The following is a 19,713-nucleotide window of genomic DNA, read 5'->3' on the forward strand; positions in this document are numbered from 1 at the left end:
CCGTAAGGGTCCTCGAGCCTTCATCGATGTGTGAGCGCAGCTTCTTGCGTGCTAAGGTTGGCCTTGCTCTTTCGCGATGGATGCAGAAGTTGTAAGGCGCGAGAGTAACAAATTGTGATAAACTTGAAGGAATGCCCATGAGACTTTCAGAAATACCTTTGATCAGAAGCTTACCTTATGCTTCTAAAAAAAAAAAAATTGTTCATTCTCGCCGCTGTTGATGCCAATTAAGCACACCTGATGACGGAGCGCGGAATAGGTCTGGCAAGCTTCATGAAGGATTCAGAGAATCGCATCGGAGGCGACGTGCCGACCGTCCGTACAGAACAAAACACCGTTCATCGCAGCAAACATAAATACAAGTCATTACCAGCGAGCAACACCTTATCGAACCACACAATCAAGACGCAAAGACAATCTGGATTCTGAACCACAGTAATCCTCAAAATGGACATGATACTATCAATCCTCTCAACGAGCATAGCTATCACAGCAACAATACTGGCTCTAGCGGCCTCCCTCACATTACTCTGTTTCATCAGCATAAGACTCGCCTTACCATTTGGCGTCCTCCTCTTTGATGGGTTCATATCGCTCTACAATATCGAATTACCTTCAACTCCAAGGCAAAGGCAAAAGATCACGCACGGTCAGAAAATACTTGCTGGGCTTCTCGCCTTGATACTGCACTTTGGTTGTGTTCTCTACGAGCAGATACAAGCTGGCTCGAACTACCGTCCTCTTGGTTTCGATGAGTTTCTAGGTCTAACGGCTAAGGGATGTGTTGAAGGTGTGATTGTGTTGGCGATGTTGAGGTTGGCGTATGAAGGATACAGAAGATTGGCCTGAATGAGCTCTCAAAAGTCCACTGAGGGACGCTTATGGTGTACAGTCATTTGTGTGTTAGAGATGTGTTCCACCGAGAGCTGTGAAGTTCAAGTCTCTCAATGGACAGTCCTCGTTTCCCAGAAGATACTCTGCATTTCAGTAGCTGCATCTACTGATTATCATACAGACGGAGCAAGAGAGCCTGAGTTTGTTGAGGTCTGAGCTGTGGGCATACAGAAGACTGATTGCGGTGATCAACTCTCATGATATCACTGAGGGACATACAGAGCTGTGAAGATGCACAGTCATCGAGGTATTTGAGGTGTATTCCATGGAGAACTCTTGAGTATTCACGTCTCAATGGACAATGCCTCTTTCCTGAAACACACTGTGTATTGCGATAGCTGAATTTACTAGTCATAGCACAAGGCGAAGCAAGAGAAGCTGGCTTGCGCATGAAGCAAGGGAGAACAACCATGCCACACACGATACATATACCCAGCGATATCCTCCATCATCGCACCTCCTCAAGACACTCAACAGAACCTCAACTCTCATCAAACTCTCCTTCAACTAAACCAACGATGGGTGTCTTCACGATGCTCGTCCGAGCCCTACAAGCTATACTCCCAAATCAAACTGTGTCCGAAGTCCACTCAATCCTCGCCCACACCCTCATCGTCACCCTTCTTGTCAGCATACAACTTTCTTTGCTCTCAGCCATGGACGTCCTTGTCTCATTTTCCCTCTCCTTCTTTGGTATCCCCTGGAACGACCGCTTCTGTAATTTGCTTCTCTGGTTTCTCAACCTACCACTTTCTGCAAAACAGCAAAAAACCTCAGAACCTGAAAAACATCTGCCTACACGGCAAGAAGAAGCAAAGCCAGACTCCGCAGAAGCTTTAGAAGCTATGGAGGACAAGAAAGCAAGGGAAGCCACACGAGAGCGATCTTCACCTTCTTTTCCGACAAATCTGCTTGTTTTCTTTGTTAGCTTGGAGAGAGGGTTAGCGTCCAAGACAGGCGCGTATGCGATGGATGGGTTCAGTCTCTTTAGCCTATGGCAGTTATGTCGACTGGCGGCTGTAGCGGTGCCTAGGGGAGCTGTCGAAGGGTTTGCTACATGGACGTTATTAAGAGAAGGTCTGTGGTATTTCAGGACAAGATTTGGCTCTCACGATATCGCAGAGCAAGAGGCTGGGTCTCTGGAGTGCACAACCTGGCATCGCATCCCAGAGCCACAAGAGGCACAAGGAAAAGTGTGAGAACACACAATCATCCCGAGACTCGAGAAAGGTCCAGAGAGAGCTATCCAACTGACCAGCTCTTAACCGGGACCCCTCTTTCCCAGCAAGCTTCTCTGCATTATCACAGCTTTCACACATCAACATGTCCCATCACTAGAAACGAGAGAAAAGAAGATAGACTTGTAAATGCAAACACAGAAATGCTGTTGGACTTTATGCTGCTCATAATCTCAGTAAAAGACGCGCCTCGATACGAAAAAGGAAACCATGAATTTTTACCGCATCCTTCGATTTTCCTCGACCAAAAAAAAGGGGGAACAAGCGCCTTGTGCGTGCTGGAGAGTGCAATCATATCAAAAATTTTCGTGAAACAAACTGGGCCAAAACGAAGATGGGATAAGAAAAGTAGAAGAGGTAGAGAAAGCTCTTCCACATGCCGTCGAGGAAGGTATTTTGTTCTGTAAAGAAGATCGAAACGAAAAGAGGGCTCAGCGGAACTGCAGTCTCCTCACTGGAGATGTCTCTCGGTCTGCTGCGTACTGGCTAGCCGCTGGTTCGAGTCCCAACTGCTGGCCTTGCTGATAAGGGTTGTTGTTCCATTCCAGTGCAGGGTTGTACGAGTGTTGAGGAGTAGGCGGGGGAGCACCATTGTAGTAGTGATGATGCTGAGCACTAGCATTCTCAGCAGCCTTGTCGCGGAAGACGCTGAATGCAAAGTTGGAACCAGCAATGGTTACAAAGATCAAGAGGACCGTGAACACCTAATCATGCCGTCGGTCAGAGCAACTTCCATCGGGATTCAGAGTAAAGGGACAACTTACCATAGCTTTGTACGAGATGGGCTCGATGAAGCTGTTGAAGATTTCGGCAAATGCATGAGCACTAATCCTCGCACGACCAACATTTTGAGGATTCTGATTCATGCACTGCTCCCAGTTGTTACAAGCATTCTCCAGAACTGGTGCGCGAGTTGCAGGATCGCAGCGATTTTGGTTGTAATCTCTTGCGCAAGCGGCCATCTGCGCAAGCACCTCGGCCACAGCGATGCTTGTCTTCTTGTCGACATCGCCACGGATGGTAGCCCAGAAACTGTACAGAATATACATTATGCTGCCGATAAGGAACATGTTGAGAAGTAGTTGTGCGTAGAAGGAGAGGACGTGAGGTAATGTTGGATGTGCGGTGATGAACTCGAACAAAGTTACGGTCCAGTGCTTGTTGGGGGTCTGCGGGTATTGTTGTTGCTGCTGCTGCTGATGTTGCTGTTGCTCTTGAGGTGGTGCGGGCTTGTCCAGGCTCTTATCCTGTTTGCTGCTCACCTTGCGTGGCTTGGCGACTTGGATCTGCTTTACTTCTGTCTCAGAGTCTGAGATGCTGTCTCTTCGAGGTACCAGAGCTTGCTGCTCCTTGCTCCTTCTCTTCATAATCTTGCGCTCGGCTCCATGGGCATAGTCATCCTTTGAACGTGGTGATGAAGCCAGATCCTTGAAACCCTTCCACCAACTCTGACGGCGTGACATCGAGTCCTTTTCCTTCTCTTTCTTTCCTCCAGCAGTAAAGACTGGCTTGCTCATAGTATCCAGGTTGGAGAACTTTGATCTCAGGCTCATATCGGGAGTAGCGTCACTATCGACGTCGTTGCGCTCAGGTGATTTGGGAGTCTCGCCGCCAGAAGATGCAAAGTCATCAACATCCAGCTTCCTTGGAGTAGAGAACAAGGGGTTGTTTCGCATAGACGGGGGCAGAGCAGGCAGAGGTTTGGGCGACGAGAAAAAGTGTGGCTGAGAAGCGGGTTCGCGAAGGCTGGGAAATGTTGACTTGTTTGGCGATCCAAAGACTGCGTAGCTACCTGTTAATACCATTAGTCACCTCTGAAGTGGACCTTGGTTTGATCACACGCGAGCTCATGGGACGTACGTTTCTTGTCGTTTGTGTTGACGTTGTTGCGCTGCGAGTTGCGTCCTACTTGGGCAAAGGGTGATCGTTCATCTAAAGGACCTGTTCCATTCTCGTACTGGAAGTCCATAGGCGTGGCATGCATGCGGTTCGCCATGTTTGCTTGTTGATGCAAGATGAAGGAGCAAAGACGTTACAATTTACAAACAAGTCTTGTTGACATGGCAAGATACCCGTAAAGCTGAAATCCGGGGTCACCCTGACACGTCCAACACGCTCTCACGCTGCAGCACGCGTTCCACTCTATTCTTAAGGTCCTCATCACAAACGTCACCCACTGCACTGACATACAGACATTCTTTTGAGCGAAAAAGTAGATTCAAGATCAAACTGCGTAAAGAGGTATCGTGCAAGAGTAAAACAACAAAAGAGAAGACAAAAACTAAATACCCATGTCTTGCTCCACCATTTTGATCCCTTTCCTCCTTGCTCCTAATAACTCCTGCAAAAACGTCATCTTCTTTTTGCATTCCCTAGATATATGAACAGAAAGAAAGTCCTCCTCTTTCCTCCCTCACAATGGAGATTAATAATAAGAGATATCGTAAGAATGAACTGAGTCAAGCAGACCACGTGAAATGCCGATTTAGAACATGCCTGCCTCATTGAGGACAGGGGAACCAATAGCATCGAAGCGCGCGCTGCTTGCTGCTGTCTGTGCTGTATGGGTAGTGTGTTGTGTGTGGCTGGTCTCGAAGCTCTGCTTTACGCGAAGTGGGGGATGTTGAGCGCCGGCTTCAGCAGAAGGCTTGCGCGAACCCATGTGCTCTTGCGATCCGAATGACGGCACGATAGGTCTCATCGGCGGTGAGCTGAATCCATTCAAAGGCGGTGATGTGACACTGTCGGGAGTCTTCTCTCTATCCGACGAGCCATCTCTACCGAAGCCAAACAACTTGCGACGACGAGAAACTACTGCTGCTTGCTCAATGGCGTAGATCTCATCCATACCGTTCTTGAGCGAAGCTCCAGGAGGCAAGTCGACGGTATCAATGTTTGATGTGGATGACACAAGAGTGGGCTCTGAGATATCGAATTTGTTGATGGTCTTCTTGCGCAACAACTCTCCTCTAGGCTTGCCAAGAGGTACGGAAGGCAACACTGCAGGAGCTTGCTTTGGCAATGGAGGCCTTGACACTGATGAAGTGGTGCCTAGAGGAGGAGACATGACCGAATTGAAGCTTGCTGGTGATTGTGAAGGCGATGGACCGATGGATGGTCTTGCGCTAGAATGCAGGCCTGCAGCTCTACTGTTGCTTCTAAGGCGGCCTCTGGGCTCTGTAGACGGCGATCTATATTGGTTGATCTCGGGTGAGGGTCTCTGTGCAGGCATGGCAGGTGGAGTGTCGGCGCCAACACTCACCGCCGTACCGATCTCACCACGGTTGCGACTTCGTGAGCGTGCTCGAGAAGCATCAGAACCCGATCGATTGCGTGATCGTTCTCTGGCTTGCTGCGGAGGTGTACGGCCGATTTCGCTGTCTGCCTGCTGCCTGGCACTTGGCATTATAGGTCCAGGACCAAGAGGCCATTGTGCGCCGGCATTCGTTGATTGAGGTAGCTTGTCCTCATAGCTTGGGTTGCGCTCAGCAGGATGTGCACCAGAAAGACCCAGACCGAGCCTTGAGCTATTGGTCTGTCTCAGATTCATGGTCTCCTGACTGGGCCTGCTTTTCAGCATACCAAACGCCTTGAGGGCACCGCTTGCGCTTGGGCCAGGACTTGGTCCACGACTTTCACTCTCGACAATGCTCTTCATCTTCTCTTGGATGGCCTTCTTACGAGCTTCGAGTTCGTTGGCAAAGGCCTCGCGTTCTGCTTGAGTTGCAGTGCTAGCATCGCGGTTGTGTGCTGGATGCCATGGAACGTTTCCAACATTATCATCAGAGGTCGATGGCCTTGAGCCGTTTGTCTTCAAAGGCAGTGGGTGAAGTCCCTGTCCTTGCGACGCAGTGGTAGCAGAATTTGTCGAAATGCGCGATGGAATATCTCCGTAGTAGTTGTCAAGCTCGTCGATATTCCAGGCGCTTGAATTACCAGAGAGTCGGCGATCTGAGTAAGTGTTCCGGCTAACCGTCGAGGCGCGATCGGCATATGGTGCGTGAGGAGGATAGATGGAAGAGGTATCACTTCTGTTGCGCAAATGCTGACTGATCATGCCACCAATGCCTTCATGTACGCCAATCGTGGGCGAGTCGATGTCTTCAGCACCAGCCTCAGTGGAGGCGATGTTGATAGATGGTTCGGGGAATGGGAAGCCTTTGCGTTCTTCCTCTTCCTCTTCTTCATCTACCTCGGGAAGATAGTCATTACGGAGAGCGGGGTGTTGCGAGGCAGGCGGTTGGTAAGTAGCCCCATAGCGTCCGGCAGCAGGCGCCGAAGGTGCATAGCTCTCGTCCTCATCCTCGTCGTCACTATCGCCAAAGAATGTGCGGTTGTTGTTGTCAAATGTTGCGACTGCTGCTTGCTCTGGAGAGTCTCCGTGAGCAACACGGTTCTGCATAGCAGCGCGTTGGAACACGGCGAGTGCAGCGTTGACCGGTGGCTCGGGGGCAGTAGTAGCAATGGATCCCGCTTTCGAAACAGAACGAGAACGAGATCGCTGAGATGCTCGTGAGAAGTTGTTCTGTCTAATAGAGTCAAAGTGAGCTGCACGAGAGTCTTGAGGATTGTGCTCTACCGACGCCTGTCTCGAAGTAGCACCTTCTCTCGTTGAGAACTTGCTAAGCGGTGGTTGCTCTGCCTGGACCTGTGGAGGGGTCTCTGACTGACTGACTGGTGACAATTTGACTGGAGTATCGATAGGGGACTCACTCTTAGCCTGACCCATTTGTATTTGTCGCTTGAGATACTGCTGCTCATCGAATTGTTGAGCTGGCTTGTTGAACATGCCTAGAGCAGTTGCCTTTCCGTGGTCGCTTTGTTCGAGAGCTGATTGCAAGACTTGGTACTCCTCAGTCTCGGGAATGACGGGGCTGATGGGAGATTGTGGATAGCTGGAGACCGTTGGACTAGAAGTGCTGGAAGCTACCTTTGAGACCAGTGTGTTGAGTGGAGCCATGCCACTTCTGAGTTGCGGACTAGTGGTGGTATTGTTCAGTGCATATGGCTTATAGGCGCGACGATCCTGCAAGTTTCCAATGCTTCTAGAGTGATTGAGAGCAGATGGTAGCGTGGGAGCACGTTGTCGCTGATTGATCGAGTTCAAACGCGATATGGTCGAGGCTTGTTGATCTTGGATGTGTTGATTTAGACCTTGCTCGTACAAACGACGCTTGGTCATGGAGCGTTCCAGTCCAGGTCCAGTAGGATTCGGTGATGTTTTCGGTACTGTTGCAGGAGTAGAGATGGCAGTTCCAATAGATTGCGAGGCAACCGATGTTGCCGTTGATGCAGAGAGATCCTGAGAAGGAATTGAATTTGTCGTCGAATCGCTGTTGCGCTTGAGGAATGAGAAGCCAGTCTCCGTGCCAGACAAACCAAGTCCCTTAGGTAGATCGTCCGATGCACGATGTTCAGGATCGGTTTCAGGAGACAATAGAGCGCTATCACTGTCCCAATCGGCGCCCATCGCAAGCAGTCTCTCTCTTTCTTGCTGCCTGTACTTCTGGAAAGCCGACATATTTAGATCATCATCGTAAACCATCCTTCCCATACCACGTTCGCTGTTGCCTCCTATGCTTTTTGCGGAACCTGTGGCGATCTTGTAGACCTTCTGGCGACCACCGAACAGCACGTTGCCTTCTCCAGGACGAGCACGGCTCATGACGCTGCCATCAGGATTAGAGTTGTTGTCGGTTCCATAGCCTTCTTCGGATGCAAAAGAGCCAGTTCGGTCGAGAGCGAATGGTGGGCGGATAGAGCTGTTAATCGAGGCAACCTCAGCGATGTCGTTGAGGTTGTTGGATGAGAAGCCGAAGTCGAGGAGACGAGAGTTGCGTTGAGGCTGCAGGACACTATCATCTGAGGCCTTTCCGAGCAACGAGTTTGGGTCGTCTTGCTCTCGGAGCATACTGAATCTAGTCGAGAGATTGGGCATGATAAGACTGGTGCGGAAGTCGTCAATTGACGGCAGGGCAGATCCTAGATCAAGCTCTGGTTTCTCCTCCACAACATCTTTCTTGTTCTTCTTCCACTTCTTACTGCTTGTTGTGGGTGGTGATAGCGGGCTAGACGCGGCATCGCCGTTCTTCTTGCCGAGAAATCGGTGCATGCTGGGTGGTTTCCAGCGGAGTTTACAATATCGGGGCGATTGGTGGTGGAAGCTGAGAATTGACTCTTCAAAGTGTCGAACTACTCTCACACCATGGAGCGGTCAAACCAGGAGTTGAGCGCAGGAGTTTGTGAGGCATGCAAAGGCAAACGGAGGGCGATTGAGCGGATAAGCCAGCCAGTGGCTCGAATGCAGTCGGTACGACAGGAAACAAACGCGCGAACGGAGCAATGGTCGGAAACGCAGGCGGCCGTCGAGGGGCTATGGTTGAGTAGATGTGTGGTGGGGGTTCCTAAGTAGACGGGGGTAAGGAATGTTGACTGGAAATTGACGATGGGCGAAAGTCGAGTGAATGGCCAAAAAATGAGCGTCGGTCGAGAGATGCGGCGGAACAAGTGAATGAAAGAGAAAGCAGAAGGGGATCTGATCGAGTCTGACTCGAATCAGTCACGAAAGAATCGAGTAGAGTAGGTCGGTGGCACAGACTTCGTTTCACGGCGGAAAGTGCAGATTACTCTCTCCACGCGCTTGTCTCTACCGTTGCCGCCCTTGTGCTGATCGGAATTGTATATTCCCAAAGCCAAAACGTCTTTTGAGCGAACGGTCTCGAGAATCGAGATATGAGAAGACAGAGGCACTCCTTAATATCCCATTGACCTTCTGTCGAGGCAAATTCCTTTGCACATTAGCCTGCCCACCACACTGCAAGAAAGCCGACCATCTGTTTCAGCTTGGTCGTGACGTTTGGGAACAACGACGCAACCTAAAGCAACTTTGTTCATATCCTCAAGTGCCTGCCGAACCGTCATCTCCTCCGCTTCGTCATGGCTTGTATATCTCTAACCACCGTGGCTAACACGCAACAAGTCTCCCGCATCGCCATCGCGATTAGGCGACGCCGTCAAACAGTAAAGCAATCCAACATCCCGGTCGTGGCATGGCAGTCATGGCCCTGATTGTGCTTGGCTCAGGGGTAGAAATTGAACGAACCACGTTCCTGGGCATGGCGGTCATGCGACATGATTGGCCCGAGCCGCGGAGAGAAGAAGCCTCTTCGGCGGGCCGCAGAAGCCGTCAAGTTTGACTCGCCTAGTCGAAAAGCATCTGCCTTCATTGCATTTGCATGACAGCTTCTGAGAAAGCCTGTCGAGTTTCGAAACCTACTTTCTTGACCATGTGTCAACTTACCCTTGGCCCCATTGCTTCAGCCTCTGACCCCGACAGACCCCTAGGCCTTCCATGTCAATGCAAGCAGCCATGCCGCCAGCAGCAAGCCAGACAAGCCGTGTGATTCAGAAGTAAACAAATCCATGGCTCAAGCGCAGGGTCCTGCAACGGCCAAACACCAACAGCGGGACGTTACAAAAGACAATTTTTAACTTCGCTGTGCTTTCCCACCATTCATCTCATGTTGACAGCTGAGACAATAATTGTAAGGCTCTGGTAAAGTTTGAATCTGATAGACAAGCTCTTCTGGTCAACACACATGGTTGTTGCACCTGAAAATTCGTTGCGTAAAGCACGTTTAGCAGCCGGAAGATCAGTGACCAAGCTTCTCCTTCAATTTACTGTACATCCTCGAGTCTAAAATTCTCCGATGCATGATTCACAATGATTGACAGCTTTCGATACATAATCTGGGCACTCCCACGACGATCTGGATTCTTTCAACTGGCAAAAGCTGATAGGAGACAAGTCCACCTCACGCTGTTTATTTCCATCCGTTTGGAGATTGTCCGTATAGATCAAACGGGTTTATGTAGATCTGTGTGAAAAGTGTGGGGGTAAATCTGGAGTGTGTCACTTTGAGAAATAAGCTGAAAAACATAAACACTGTGTCGGTATGCCTGTTCACAATGGATCATGATGGAATTCCTGGCACTTTTGGAACATTTGTATCTGCGCAGAGATGGTACTGTCTAAAAAGTGACCATAGTTGCGAACAGAGGCGAAAGTTGGGATACGAGCCAGGCCACTCCTGAAGATCCTACCCTAATGGCCGCTGAGCTCTTGTCATCATCATGCAGAACGGTCTATAACCTCCAGCCCTAGAGCCTCGTTGCGAACCGGACCCAAGGCCGCACAGTTGGATAAGCATGCAGAGAAGGAGTCTTGTGATGAAGCAAGCTTGCACAGACATTCCCAATCGTTCGAAGCGTTTGATCGTAGCGGTGCACGAGTGACCTCATATCTCGAGCTGCTCAGTCTTTTTGTGCGAGATTGCTGAACATGTTTTTGGATCTCCATGCCACGCCAGGAGGCGTACGATCACCGGTATGTTCCCCCTTCTTCTTTCTTTTCTTTTTCTTCTTCGTCGACGTTTCTGCTGTATCTTGAGTGATACCCAAGCTTTGCAATGTGCTCAACACAGCCGCTCTAGCAGCTTCAGCCTCGCCATCAACCTTCGACGTCTTCTCGTCGAGAAGTTCCCGCAGGCTAGGCAGATCGTGAAGCAAAGTGATGAGCTTTTGTAACGGCGAGAGAATTTCTTGACTCGTGCCTTCGAGGAGATTGTGTACGATAGTGGAGATTTGGGATAGCATTCTCAGCGAGTAGAGAGATGCCTGCATTTGACCGCTGGCATGAATGAATGACCAAGATAGAACGCCCTCGCGTGACCCTGTGACAAGTCTGCTGATATCGCTGCTTAGTGGTGGAGGTTTGTCGTTGTCGAGGTTTGATTGACAGACGAGTTTCATTGCCACAGCACGCCATCTGGCCGCCCTGGATAGCGATGAATGCTGTGCCAGATCTTGCTGCAGAGCTTTCAAGCAGTCCTCTAGCATCGTACTTGGGTCGGTTGTGGTGTCCAGTTCAACTACTGTCCCTGCCACACGAGTGCCCTTTCGCTCAAATTCGGTGACTTGTGTAACGCTCGAGTTTAGTACATGTAACAGCGAGTACGCCTGAGCACGGATAGAAACGTCAGATCGCCATGCAGATGTTCTCGTCGGATCATCGATGATGAATGGGAGGTACATGTTGAGATTTTCAGAGTCCTGCAGATCTGAAGGCGCTTCTTGGACTTCCTTTACACGAACCAAATGGACAATCTCAGAGATCCTTGGATCGAGTCGACTAAGCGCTTCTACTGTCTTTGTTTCGTTCATGCTCCTTGTCATCGCCAGTTTGGATAACTTAGGAAGAGATCCGTATTCTTCTGCAAACTCTGCAAATCCAGCAGACATTGGCGTATTCTTTGCTGCAAGTCTGGTGTTCTCGGTAAGACTCTTGTGATGATCCTGGGCCATGAAGAATGCCAATTTGACCAGATTTGGGAGTTCGAACCGCTTGGCGATAGCAGCTGGGTGGTACTCCTGAGTCTTAAGACACTTTCCCCGACTCGGTAAGTGAATAGTCTCGAGATCTCGAAAAAGTATCACTTTTCCAGATTCTCCTAGATCATGGACCAAAAGATCTGAGTCACTGGTGAAAATGACACCACCGTATTTTCTGGCGGCATCTGCGCAGTAAGCATCCGCCTCACCAGGAATGACCGAGACAAGAGAGCTGAAACGGCTTTCAAGAAGCATTTCGATGACTGCAGGAACCAAGAACGGTGGGGCAGGAAGAGCTTTGAGTCGATTTGAAGAAACGACTGCAGTCAAGACATCAAATTTCGATGACTGCACAATATCCATGCGAGAAGGCAAGTCTTCCTTGTTCAGCGCCTTGAAAGTGACAAGCTGATTCGCATAGCTCTGCAATCTCGACAATCTAGTGCTTTGTTTGGACAACGGCAACAAGCCGTCGAAGAAGACTGATTTACTACATGAAGAAAAGAAAAATCAGCCACTTACTCTGAATAGACCCCAGTGGTCGACATACATTTTTAATCCGTACTGCTCGATTTGCTCGAGCCAGTTTACAGCAGCCTGGCCCAACTCTTGGTACGTCGGAGTGGCTTCGAAAGCATTTCTTGCGCTTGTTCTACGAGCTATACACACATAGAAGACATGGTATGCTAGACTGGGTCCATCGATGATTGCATTTTCGTGGTTTGCTGGATTTTGCGGTAGAACAACTTTATCGCCATAGGGTGATAGCGAGTGCGTCAAATGTGGTATGCCCATTGCAGCGATGCTCAATCAACCACGTTTCAGAGCATTTGAAGAGGGCGGCTCGAAAGGTCGCTGAATCGGAAAAGGAGGGTAGTTGTCCGAGGAGGAAATTCGCTTTGTCGCTTTCGCGACGCGCGGAACGTCTCCCTGGAGGCTGTGTCTGACTTTCCATCTTGAAGCCCTTCAACTTTCTCACCCTATCGCACAAGACTAAGTCAACTACCACCAAACCGATCGCCAAGATGCCTACAATGTGGCTCTCAGACTCCCAGAGTATGTATACAACATCAGCTCGCCGTGTGTTCCATGCTAATTCAAATGTAGAGATTGGGGTTGCCTTTTGCTCCGGCGGTAGGTGAGAGTGTGCGCAAAGTCGCATTCATTGCACGAGCAGCTCTGATTGTCAACATAGGAGGCTTCTTCCTGATTGGAGGTGTCATAATGTTCTTTGATCGCGCAATGTACGTTCCACCACTTGTCCTCTACAGCAAGACAGCTAACCAAGAAACAAATAGGTTGGCCATGGGAAACGTACGCTCATCCACACCCGCAACCACTGGTGCAGCACTCACAAACGTCCACAGATCCTCTTCTTGGCCGGTATAACCCTACTACTCGGAGTCCAACGAACCTTCCTCTTCTTCGCGCGCCGCCAAAAAATCAAGGGCACGGCAGCTTTCGTCGCAGGCATCATCCTCATCCTCCTTCGCTGGCCATTGATCGGGTTCCTCGTCGAGATTTACGGAATCTTCATACTGTTTGGCGAGTTCTTCAAGACGATAGCTGGATTTGCGTACAATATCCCAGTCGTGGGTCCATACCTTGCGAGGGGTCTGCAAAAGGCTGGCGAGAAGGCTGGAGAGGGAAACAAGAATAAGGATCTGCCTGTCTAGCGGATGAAAGAGCTTGCGCATTATAAGACATACCGCAGGACACTTCGATTGCCTTGCAGACAACTGGTCTGTTGTCATGATAGCAGAAAGCAGGCCACAGGACAAAGACACGATGAACTTCACGATTCACGACGAACGACAAATTCAAGAAGCACAAGTTCGTATTACCGCCCTGTGCAAAGCCATTGGCACGAAATATTGGTCATGACTGAGAGAAAAACGGCTCGATATAAAACCCCGTGTATACCTAAACATCCAAGAAAAGATACGCTTTTTGAAAATCCCAGGACTCCGTTCGTATGCTCGTCTCGTTTAATGACCGTTGGTGGTCGACTTCTTGACCTGTCTTCTGGCTCTGACGCCCTCGGCAAGGTCCTTGAGGACGTCGACGGTCGTCTCCCAGTTGATGCAGGCGTCGGTGATACTGACACCTCTCTTGAGGCCAGAGGGACCCTCGGCAGGAACCTTCTGGTTGCCTTCGTTGAGGTGAGACTCGATCATGACACCAACGATACCGTCCTCGCCGGCGCGAAGCTGCTCTGAGATAGTCTTGGCGACCTTGGGCTGGTTGCGGTGGTCCTTGAGGGAGTTTCCTGCAGGCAATTATTAGCTTTCGAATCCTGGAAATGACAAGCTTGGCTTGCTTACCGTGCGAGCAGTCAATCATCATGACCTCTGGCAGGTTCTTCTTGGCCAGGGCCTCTCTGCACTTCTTGACATTCTCGGCGTCGTAGTTGGTACCCTTGGTTCCACCTCTGAGGATGACGAAGCAGTCCTTGTTTCCGGTAGTCTTTGTGATGGCAGCAAGACCTTGCTTGGTGACACCCATGAAGTAGTGCTTAGCAGCGGCAGAGCCAATGGCGTCAACGGCGACACCCAAGCTGCCGTCGGTACCGTTCTTGAAGCCCATAGGGAAAGACAGACCAGAGGCAAGCTCTCTGTGCAGCTGAGACTCGGTGGTACGGGCGCCAATGGCACCGAGGGAGATGAGGTCTGCAAGGAACTGAGGAGAGATGGTGTCGAGCATTTCGCTGGCAATAGGCATGCCCTGGCTGGTCAGGTCGCAGAAGAGCTGGCGAGAGACGCGCAGACCCTTGTTGATCTTGTAGCTCTCGTCGAGGTCGGGGTCGTTGATCAGGCCCTTCCAGCCGACAGTGGTACGGGGCTTCTCGAGGTAGGCGCGCATAATGATGCAGAGGTCATCTTGGAGCTCGTCGGCGAGCTTCTTCAGACGACCGCAGTACTCGACAGCAGCTTCGGGGTCGTGCAGCGAGCAGGGACCGCACATGACGAGAAGACGGTCATCCTCCTTGTGAATAATGGCCTGGGCTTCGCGACGGCCCTTCTTGACGGCGTCGAGAGCGACCTGGGTAGCGGGGATCTCGGAGGACAAAAGTTCGGGAGAAATTAGAGGGTCGTAGCCCAAGACGCGAGTGTCGTCGTTCTGGGACTCGCGCAGCTGCTGGGCATCGATGTTGGGGCCGGCCATGTTTGCTGTGTGTGAATGTGCTGAATGTCAAACAAAGTGGGATGACTGGATGACTGTAGTCAATTATTGTGGAAAAGAAATGGCAATCGGGCCGCGTTGCAAGCCGATGGCGGGCGGCTCTGCTGGGCAATTCTTTGTTCTAGGCGCAGTTTTTGTCAAGCCACAGCACGCCAGTACCCCACATCTTCACTACATACAAGCAATTGCGTCCCTGACCGCACGTCCACCTGCTCTCACTAGTGCCTGCCTGGTCTGGCCATGAAACACACTCGCTGACTCCCTTCAGCCTTCACCTGCATGCTGGCTCATGTCTCCCTGTCCCTCCTTTGCACCCCACCTGTCTAGATATCCACAACTGCCACTTCAGCCCTGCCTGACCGCCCGTTATGTTCTCTACACTGTCCCACAAACGTCGCCATGACGATGACGACGATGTTATGTCCATGCACCACGACAAGGTATAACCACATTCCTGTGTATACAGTACATGATGGAGCTCACCTTCTCATAGAGATTGCGTCACTCTTCTGGAAACAACCATGGTGTTTTTGGTTCAAACCCCAGCATCGAAGCTCAATCTATACCTGGTGCCATGGACGATTCATTAGCTTCCACCATAACAGGAACCGACTCATCCGACGACATGGATATGGACATGAGAGATGACTTCCAGATGGAATTCTCCCAGTCTCCTGAGCAGCCATCTTCCTGGATCATCCCAAACGCCCCGCTCCGGAACCCTCGGATGGCTCTTGATGATAGAGGCTCACGAGTGCCAACTCCCATTGCTCTCTTGTCTACACGACCAAAACCTACTCCGCTCCAAGGTAACACCAGTGCTAGTAGTTCTTACAATGCCTCTACTTCGATGCGTGCTCGTTTGGCTGGCCCAAGAGAACGCTTCCCATCACCAATCTCCGAAGACGAGCCTCACACACCCACCACAGCTACTGGAAGCCAGTTCTCCTTGTTGACTGTTAACGATATCGATATGGATGCTGAGACGACACCCCGACCTCCTCCACCACAAACGCCAGAGATACACGTTCGCAAGCAGCGACAACGAAGTGGTGCTTTCACATCTCCGCGTGACCAAGACACTTCTAAAAAGTTCTCTATGGGTTATCGTGAAGACTGTGACAAGTGCAGGAATCGTGTACCTGGCCATATGAACCATTTTCTAAGGTAGCTGCTATTGACTTTTGTTCTGTTGCTATACATCAGGCTATCGTACTACTGGGTACAGACACTGGCGTCAGGGTGTCTGTTTTTTTCTGGCGCAACTGGACTTAGGAGAGCATTGTTAAATACATCTGTGCATGTCAAAGCGGCACTTTCTGGACTTTTGAAATGAGCTTCCCCTCTATGAGTGTGATCTGCCTCAACTCCTCGTATCCCTTCTACGTTCCATCGATTCTTAAGCGCATCATGAGTTGCGATGTCTCAATTTGACGAGCGCTTCCTCCAGGAGACTTTCTTGGTGTTGGCGGTCTTACTATTGCCCTCTTCCTCGGCCTCCTCGTCCTTCTTGCCATCATCTTTGGTGCCGCCTGACGATGGAGCCTGGCGCAATGCCAGAGACACGCCCTCTCTGCTCTGCTTGGGCAAGAAGTCCTGCCAGCGCGCAGAAGACTCAGGGGCGCTGGATGTACAGGGGAAAGGAGTGTCAGACGCACTGACTGGCGCAGAGACCGAGGCACCAGCGAAGTCACGCCAAAGATGTACAGGCGCAATAGGCAAGCTCTCCTCGTAACCCCCACCAGGAGCAGAAGCTGCCACAGCTGCTGCTTGAGGTGCAGCAGCAGGGTCATCAGGAGTGACGAATTCGCCATCTCTAGTGCGGCCGTCGTCTCTAAGGTACATCTACTGCTTCATCAGTACAAAGCTTTCTCATCCTCGATCTTCCTGCTCTTACGCCTTTGCCGTTTACTATGATTTTGTCATAGGTGCAACAAAATCCTGCAGTGATGCATGTCGAGCAAGGACTACCATCATCGCACTTGAGGTTGAGGAGATAGCAGTGTCTGCAACACATCTTCTCCTGTGACAACATCAGTAATCTAGTTTTACTCCTGGTAATCATCATTGTATCGTTCTTGCAAATACTCACGGATGTTTGGGAGGAGACAGTGGGGGCCTATATGCTTGCTCGCGGACCTGAGAACATGCACAAAACTGAACCCAAGATCTCATTGTTTACGAGACTTTTCTGAATCAATTTATGTTTCTGCGTGGGAGTGCCGAGACCTTTGTTGCTTAGTCGTTCGAACATGGACCCGCGTGTCTGGGATTCGTTGTTCGTGGTTCAAGTCTTTCTTGGGAGTCTCAAAAGGATTTGAGACTTTTTTGGTTTTTGTTGCTGTGGGAAGGCAGTGTTTGGTATCATGCTTTGGGGGAAGGTATGTCAGGTTTCATACAGGAGATTTACGTTGTGTGCCTTATGGTTGCTCTACTGTGTGCCTGGCATGTTACCTTGGGTGTGATCTTAACGTTTCTCTGGTGAAGCCATAGTTCGGAATAGCTATTGGATGTCATGATAGTGGTTGTTTCTCGGCAGTGGCACTCAGAAGATGTCGACTCTACAACACCCTCGGTGGACACAATTCTTTTTCCAATTTTCCAATATTCCCTTTTGCATTTTCACAGAAAGGTGTCCGCAAGTTATTGGTGAGTGCAGCTGCGTTCAGAATCCGAGCATCTCGAAATCTTATATCTTGAATATCTCAATGATTATGCATATGTCGGTCAATCAGTGATATGTACAGATCATTCTAGTCTCTCTATTTGCGATGATATGGTGCATGAAGAACACAAGGTACAAATGGTGTTGCCAGTCAAGTTTTTGTCTTCGTGATGCTTGCTTATGGTATGACCCTGGCCACAAACAACCTATACAAACCACCAGATTTTGATAGTCACCACAGGCAATTTCAAACACCTTATCCTAAGAGAAGAATACTAGATACCCATTCTATCTACTCCCTCGCAAAGAATCCCATCTATCCCTTCTCTACCACTTGTATTGATATCCACAACAACCACCACCCAACCTCTTCTCCCGACAACAATAGAACTTCTACTTCTTCTTGCCATCGCACAGCTGCACAACAGCATACTTGCCACTCCAAGCCCATTTACGGGCACCACTATCTCCACCGCCGTTTTCTGTGGCACGGAGACGTTCGTCTTCGCCTTGGGGGAGTCCGACTACTACGTCGGCTTTGCAGGTGCGCAGGGCGAGGGTGCGCATTCCTGAGCCAGGACCTAGAGGCCCGATGGCGGTGGTGAAGGGGGTTGTGGGGTCCCATGCTGCCTGTTTTTGTAGATTTAGCTTAGCAAATCTGCGTCTACAAAACCAAGGGGAACAGAAAGAGGGGAAAGATACTTACATCACCAGTCAACTTGCGGTAATTCAAATCACCCTTGAAAATAACCAATTCGCTAGTCTTGAGATCCTCAAACAGTGCTTCTGCAGTACCAGGAAGTCTCCAGTAACTGCCTGCTTCAGTCCAGAATCTGTTGGGACGAAGCACAATCTTTCCCTCTGCATACAATTCACTCCAGTTCTGGAACAACTGTTGCAAATCGCTTGCTTCCTGCTCAGAAAGTTTGGCTGGTGTGATACCCTTGGCTTCGTCGTCTTCAGAGGGAGACTCGTAAAAGTCCTTTGCGTTGACCAAGACAGTCAAGAGGTCTGAGAAATCCTTGGGCACAACGTCGGAAACGAACCAGGGGATGTTCTTGGGGTGTAGGACTACGGTGGTGGCGAGACCGGCTTGCAAGAGGTATCCAGCAAGAATGACATCGACAAAGAGTTCAAAGCCTGCATTATCGAGGACAATGTCTACGCGACGCTCCTTGGTTCCTTGACTCTTGGCTGCATGAAGCAGTTCAAAGGCTGCGTCAAAATCGTTGGCGATGATGTTCTTCTCTGCTGCTTTTCTTGCCTTGGAGCCCTGCAGTTTTTGAATATCCTCGTAGGTTAGGTTGGTAAGAAGCGACAGGTCTGTGGCATTGCCCCAGAGACAAATCTCGCACATCTCAGTGAAGAGGATTTTCTCAGCTGCCACACGCTCTTCATCTGATTGAGATGAAGCAGACTTGGAAGAAAGTTGTTTGGTAAGTTCGTTGTAGCGAGAAGCGAGCTCCAAAACTGCAGGGCGAGAAGAGCGGAAAGTAGACATCTTTTGCTTGTTGAAGACGTCGTAGTTCTTCCAGTGGGTGGAGAGCTTGAAGAGAGTGGACATGCGGCGGTACAGGTAGCACTCAGAGTAGAGCCATGGTACGCTGAACCATTTAGGGTTGTCGAGCTGTTCTAGTTCCTTGTTATATCCCTCGATGTCGCCTTGTCCATCGTCGGCCAGTGGTCTTTTCGCTTGTCAGTATCGTGAGCTCAAGAGTCTGCTTGTCTACTCACGTAAGCTGGCGGTCGTGCTGCAACTCATACTTGAGCTTGGCGAGCTCAGAAACAATATTTTTGCCCTCTGTCTGCTTTTCAGAGTCCTCAGTCTTGCCTACTGCCTTGTGCAGGTCGTCAATGGCACCTGTCTGAAGCAGTTGTTAGCAAATTGTCGTTGAAGCTCGCTTTCAAGATACTGTCGGTCTCTCGTCCGGGATAGCCAAGTAGCAGTAGCCGTAGCATATCGGATGGGCCGTGCAGATCGAAGCTCAACAGTCGAATGAGATTCAAAGATACTCCTGACAACAGAACAGCATGCCATCCATGGAGTCGACACCGCATCAGAAGCCAAGAGCAGCAATTCAAGCCAGACAAAAACCCCAGACAGAGAGATCGAAGAAGTCCAGTGGATACTCACAAGAATAACAGGCCAGCGGTCGCGCGCAGAAATGTACGCAAATGATGTCTTGTCCGAAGTCTGGTAAAGAGCTTTTACACGCCACAATCAATATTTTCTCAATGCAGACATCGTCAAATGCACTCACGCGTCTTAGTATCAAACTCCATGATTGCGTTCGATGTCACAAAAGAGATATCAAAAAAATTGTTGAACAAGAGTGTTTGGAG

At 50.1% G+C, this 19,713-nt stretch overlaps 9 protein-coding genes across 9 annotated transcripts; 3 read left to right on the plus strand and 6 right to left on the minus strand.

Annotated features, from left to right (window-relative positions):
- Positions 1-447: 447 nt before the first annotated feature.
- On the plus strand, positions 448-2,093 carry M437DRAFT_64829 (uncharacterized protein; the record flags this gene model as incomplete). The annotated part of the gene is made up of 3 exons (XM_041024489.1): positions 448-790; positions 1,016-1,044; positions 1,233-2,093. The coding sequence occupies 3 exons, from the start codon at positions 448-450 to the stop codon at positions 2,091-2,093; spliced, it is 1,233 nt and encodes a 410-aa protein (XP_040881301.1).
- Positions 2,094-2,563: 470 nt separating this feature from the next.
- M437DRAFT_64830 (uncharacterized protein) lies at positions 2,564-4,128 on the minus strand (the record flags this gene model as incomplete). The annotated part of the gene is made up of 3 exons (XM_041024490.1): positions 2,564-2,836; positions 2,897-3,924; positions 3,993-4,128. 3 exons carry the CDS (start codon positions 4,126-4,128, stop codon positions 2,564-2,566), a joined length of 1,437 nt encoding a protein of 478 aa, XP_040881302.1.
- A 489-nt stretch (positions 4,129-4,617) lies between these two features.
- Positions 4,618-8,244, minus strand: M437DRAFT_83220 (uncharacterized protein; the record flags this gene model as incomplete). Its single annotated transcript, XM_041027893.1, has 1 exon — positions 4,618-8,244. One exon carries the CDS (start codon positions 8,242-8,244, stop codon positions 4,618-4,620), a length of 3,627 nt encoding a protein of 1,208 aa, XP_040881303.1.
- Positions 8,245-10,445: 2,201 nt separating this feature from the next.
- M437DRAFT_83221 (uncharacterized protein) lies at positions 10,446-12,317 on the minus strand (the record flags this gene model as incomplete). Its single annotated transcript, XM_041027894.1, has 2 exons — positions 10,446-12,012; positions 12,073-12,317. The coding sequence occupies 2 exons, from the start codon at positions 12,315-12,317 to the stop codon at positions 10,446-10,448; spliced, it is 1,812 nt and encodes a 603-aa protein (XP_040881304.1).
- Positions 12,318-12,547: 230 nt separating this feature from the next.
- On the plus strand, positions 12,548-13,198 carry M437DRAFT_74113 (Got1-domain-containing protein; the record flags this gene model as incomplete). Its single annotated transcript, XM_041026176.1, has 5 exons — positions 12,548-12,578; positions 12,630-12,656; positions 12,718-12,766; positions 12,821-12,836; positions 12,890-13,198. 5 exons carry the CDS (start codon positions 12,548-12,550, stop codon positions 13,196-13,198), a joined length of 432 nt encoding a protein of 143 aa, XP_040881305.1.
- A 312-nt stretch (positions 13,199-13,510) lies between these two features.
- Positions 13,511-14,687, minus strand: M437DRAFT_74114 (phospho-2-dehydro-3-deoxyheptonate aldolase-like protein; the record flags this gene model as incomplete). Its single annotated transcript, XM_041026177.1, has 2 exons — positions 13,511-13,791; positions 13,847-14,687. The coding sequence occupies 2 exons, from the start codon at positions 14,685-14,687 to the stop codon at positions 13,511-13,513; spliced, it is 1,122 nt and encodes a 373-aa protein (XP_040881306.1).
- A 386-nt stretch (positions 14,688-15,073) lies between these two features.
- Positions 15,074-15,876, plus strand: M437DRAFT_45425 (uncharacterized protein; the record flags this gene model as incomplete). The annotated part of the gene is made up of 2 exons (XM_041021082.1): positions 15,074-15,145; positions 15,199-15,876. The coding sequence occupies 2 exons, from the start codon at positions 15,074-15,076 to the stop codon at positions 15,874-15,876; spliced, it is 750 nt and encodes a 249-aa protein (XP_040881307.1).
- A 254-nt stretch (positions 15,877-16,130) lies between these two features.
- Positions 16,131-16,880, minus strand: M437DRAFT_64834 (uncharacterized protein; the record flags this gene model as incomplete). The annotated part of the gene is made up of 4 exons (XM_041024491.1): positions 16,131-16,550; positions 16,603-16,616; positions 16,688-16,728; positions 16,798-16,880. The coding sequence occupies 4 exons, from the start codon at positions 16,878-16,880 to the stop codon at positions 16,131-16,133; spliced, it is 558 nt and encodes a 185-aa protein (XP_040881308.1).
- Positions 16,881-17,763: 883 nt separating this feature from the next.
- M437DRAFT_44599 (DUF89-domain-containing protein) lies at positions 17,764-19,653 on the minus strand (the record flags this gene model as incomplete). The annotated part of the gene is made up of 5 exons (XM_041020932.1): positions 17,764-18,000; positions 18,077-19,055; positions 19,105-19,235; positions 19,505-19,575; positions 19,632-19,653. The coding sequence occupies 5 exons, from the start codon at positions 19,651-19,653 to the stop codon at positions 17,764-17,766; spliced, it is 1,440 nt and encodes a 479-aa protein (XP_040881309.1).
- Between the last annotated feature and the right edge of the window lie 60 nt (positions 19,654-19,713).

This window comes from Aureobasidium melanogenum, assembly GCF_000721775.1.
Source record: "Aureobasidium melanogenum CBS 110374 unplaced genomic scaffold scaffold_6, whole genome shotgun sequence".
In the NCBI taxonomy this organism is placed as follows: Eukaryota; Fungi; Ascomycota; class Dothideomycetes; order Dothideales; family Saccotheciaceae; genus Aureobasidium; species Aureobasidium melanogenum.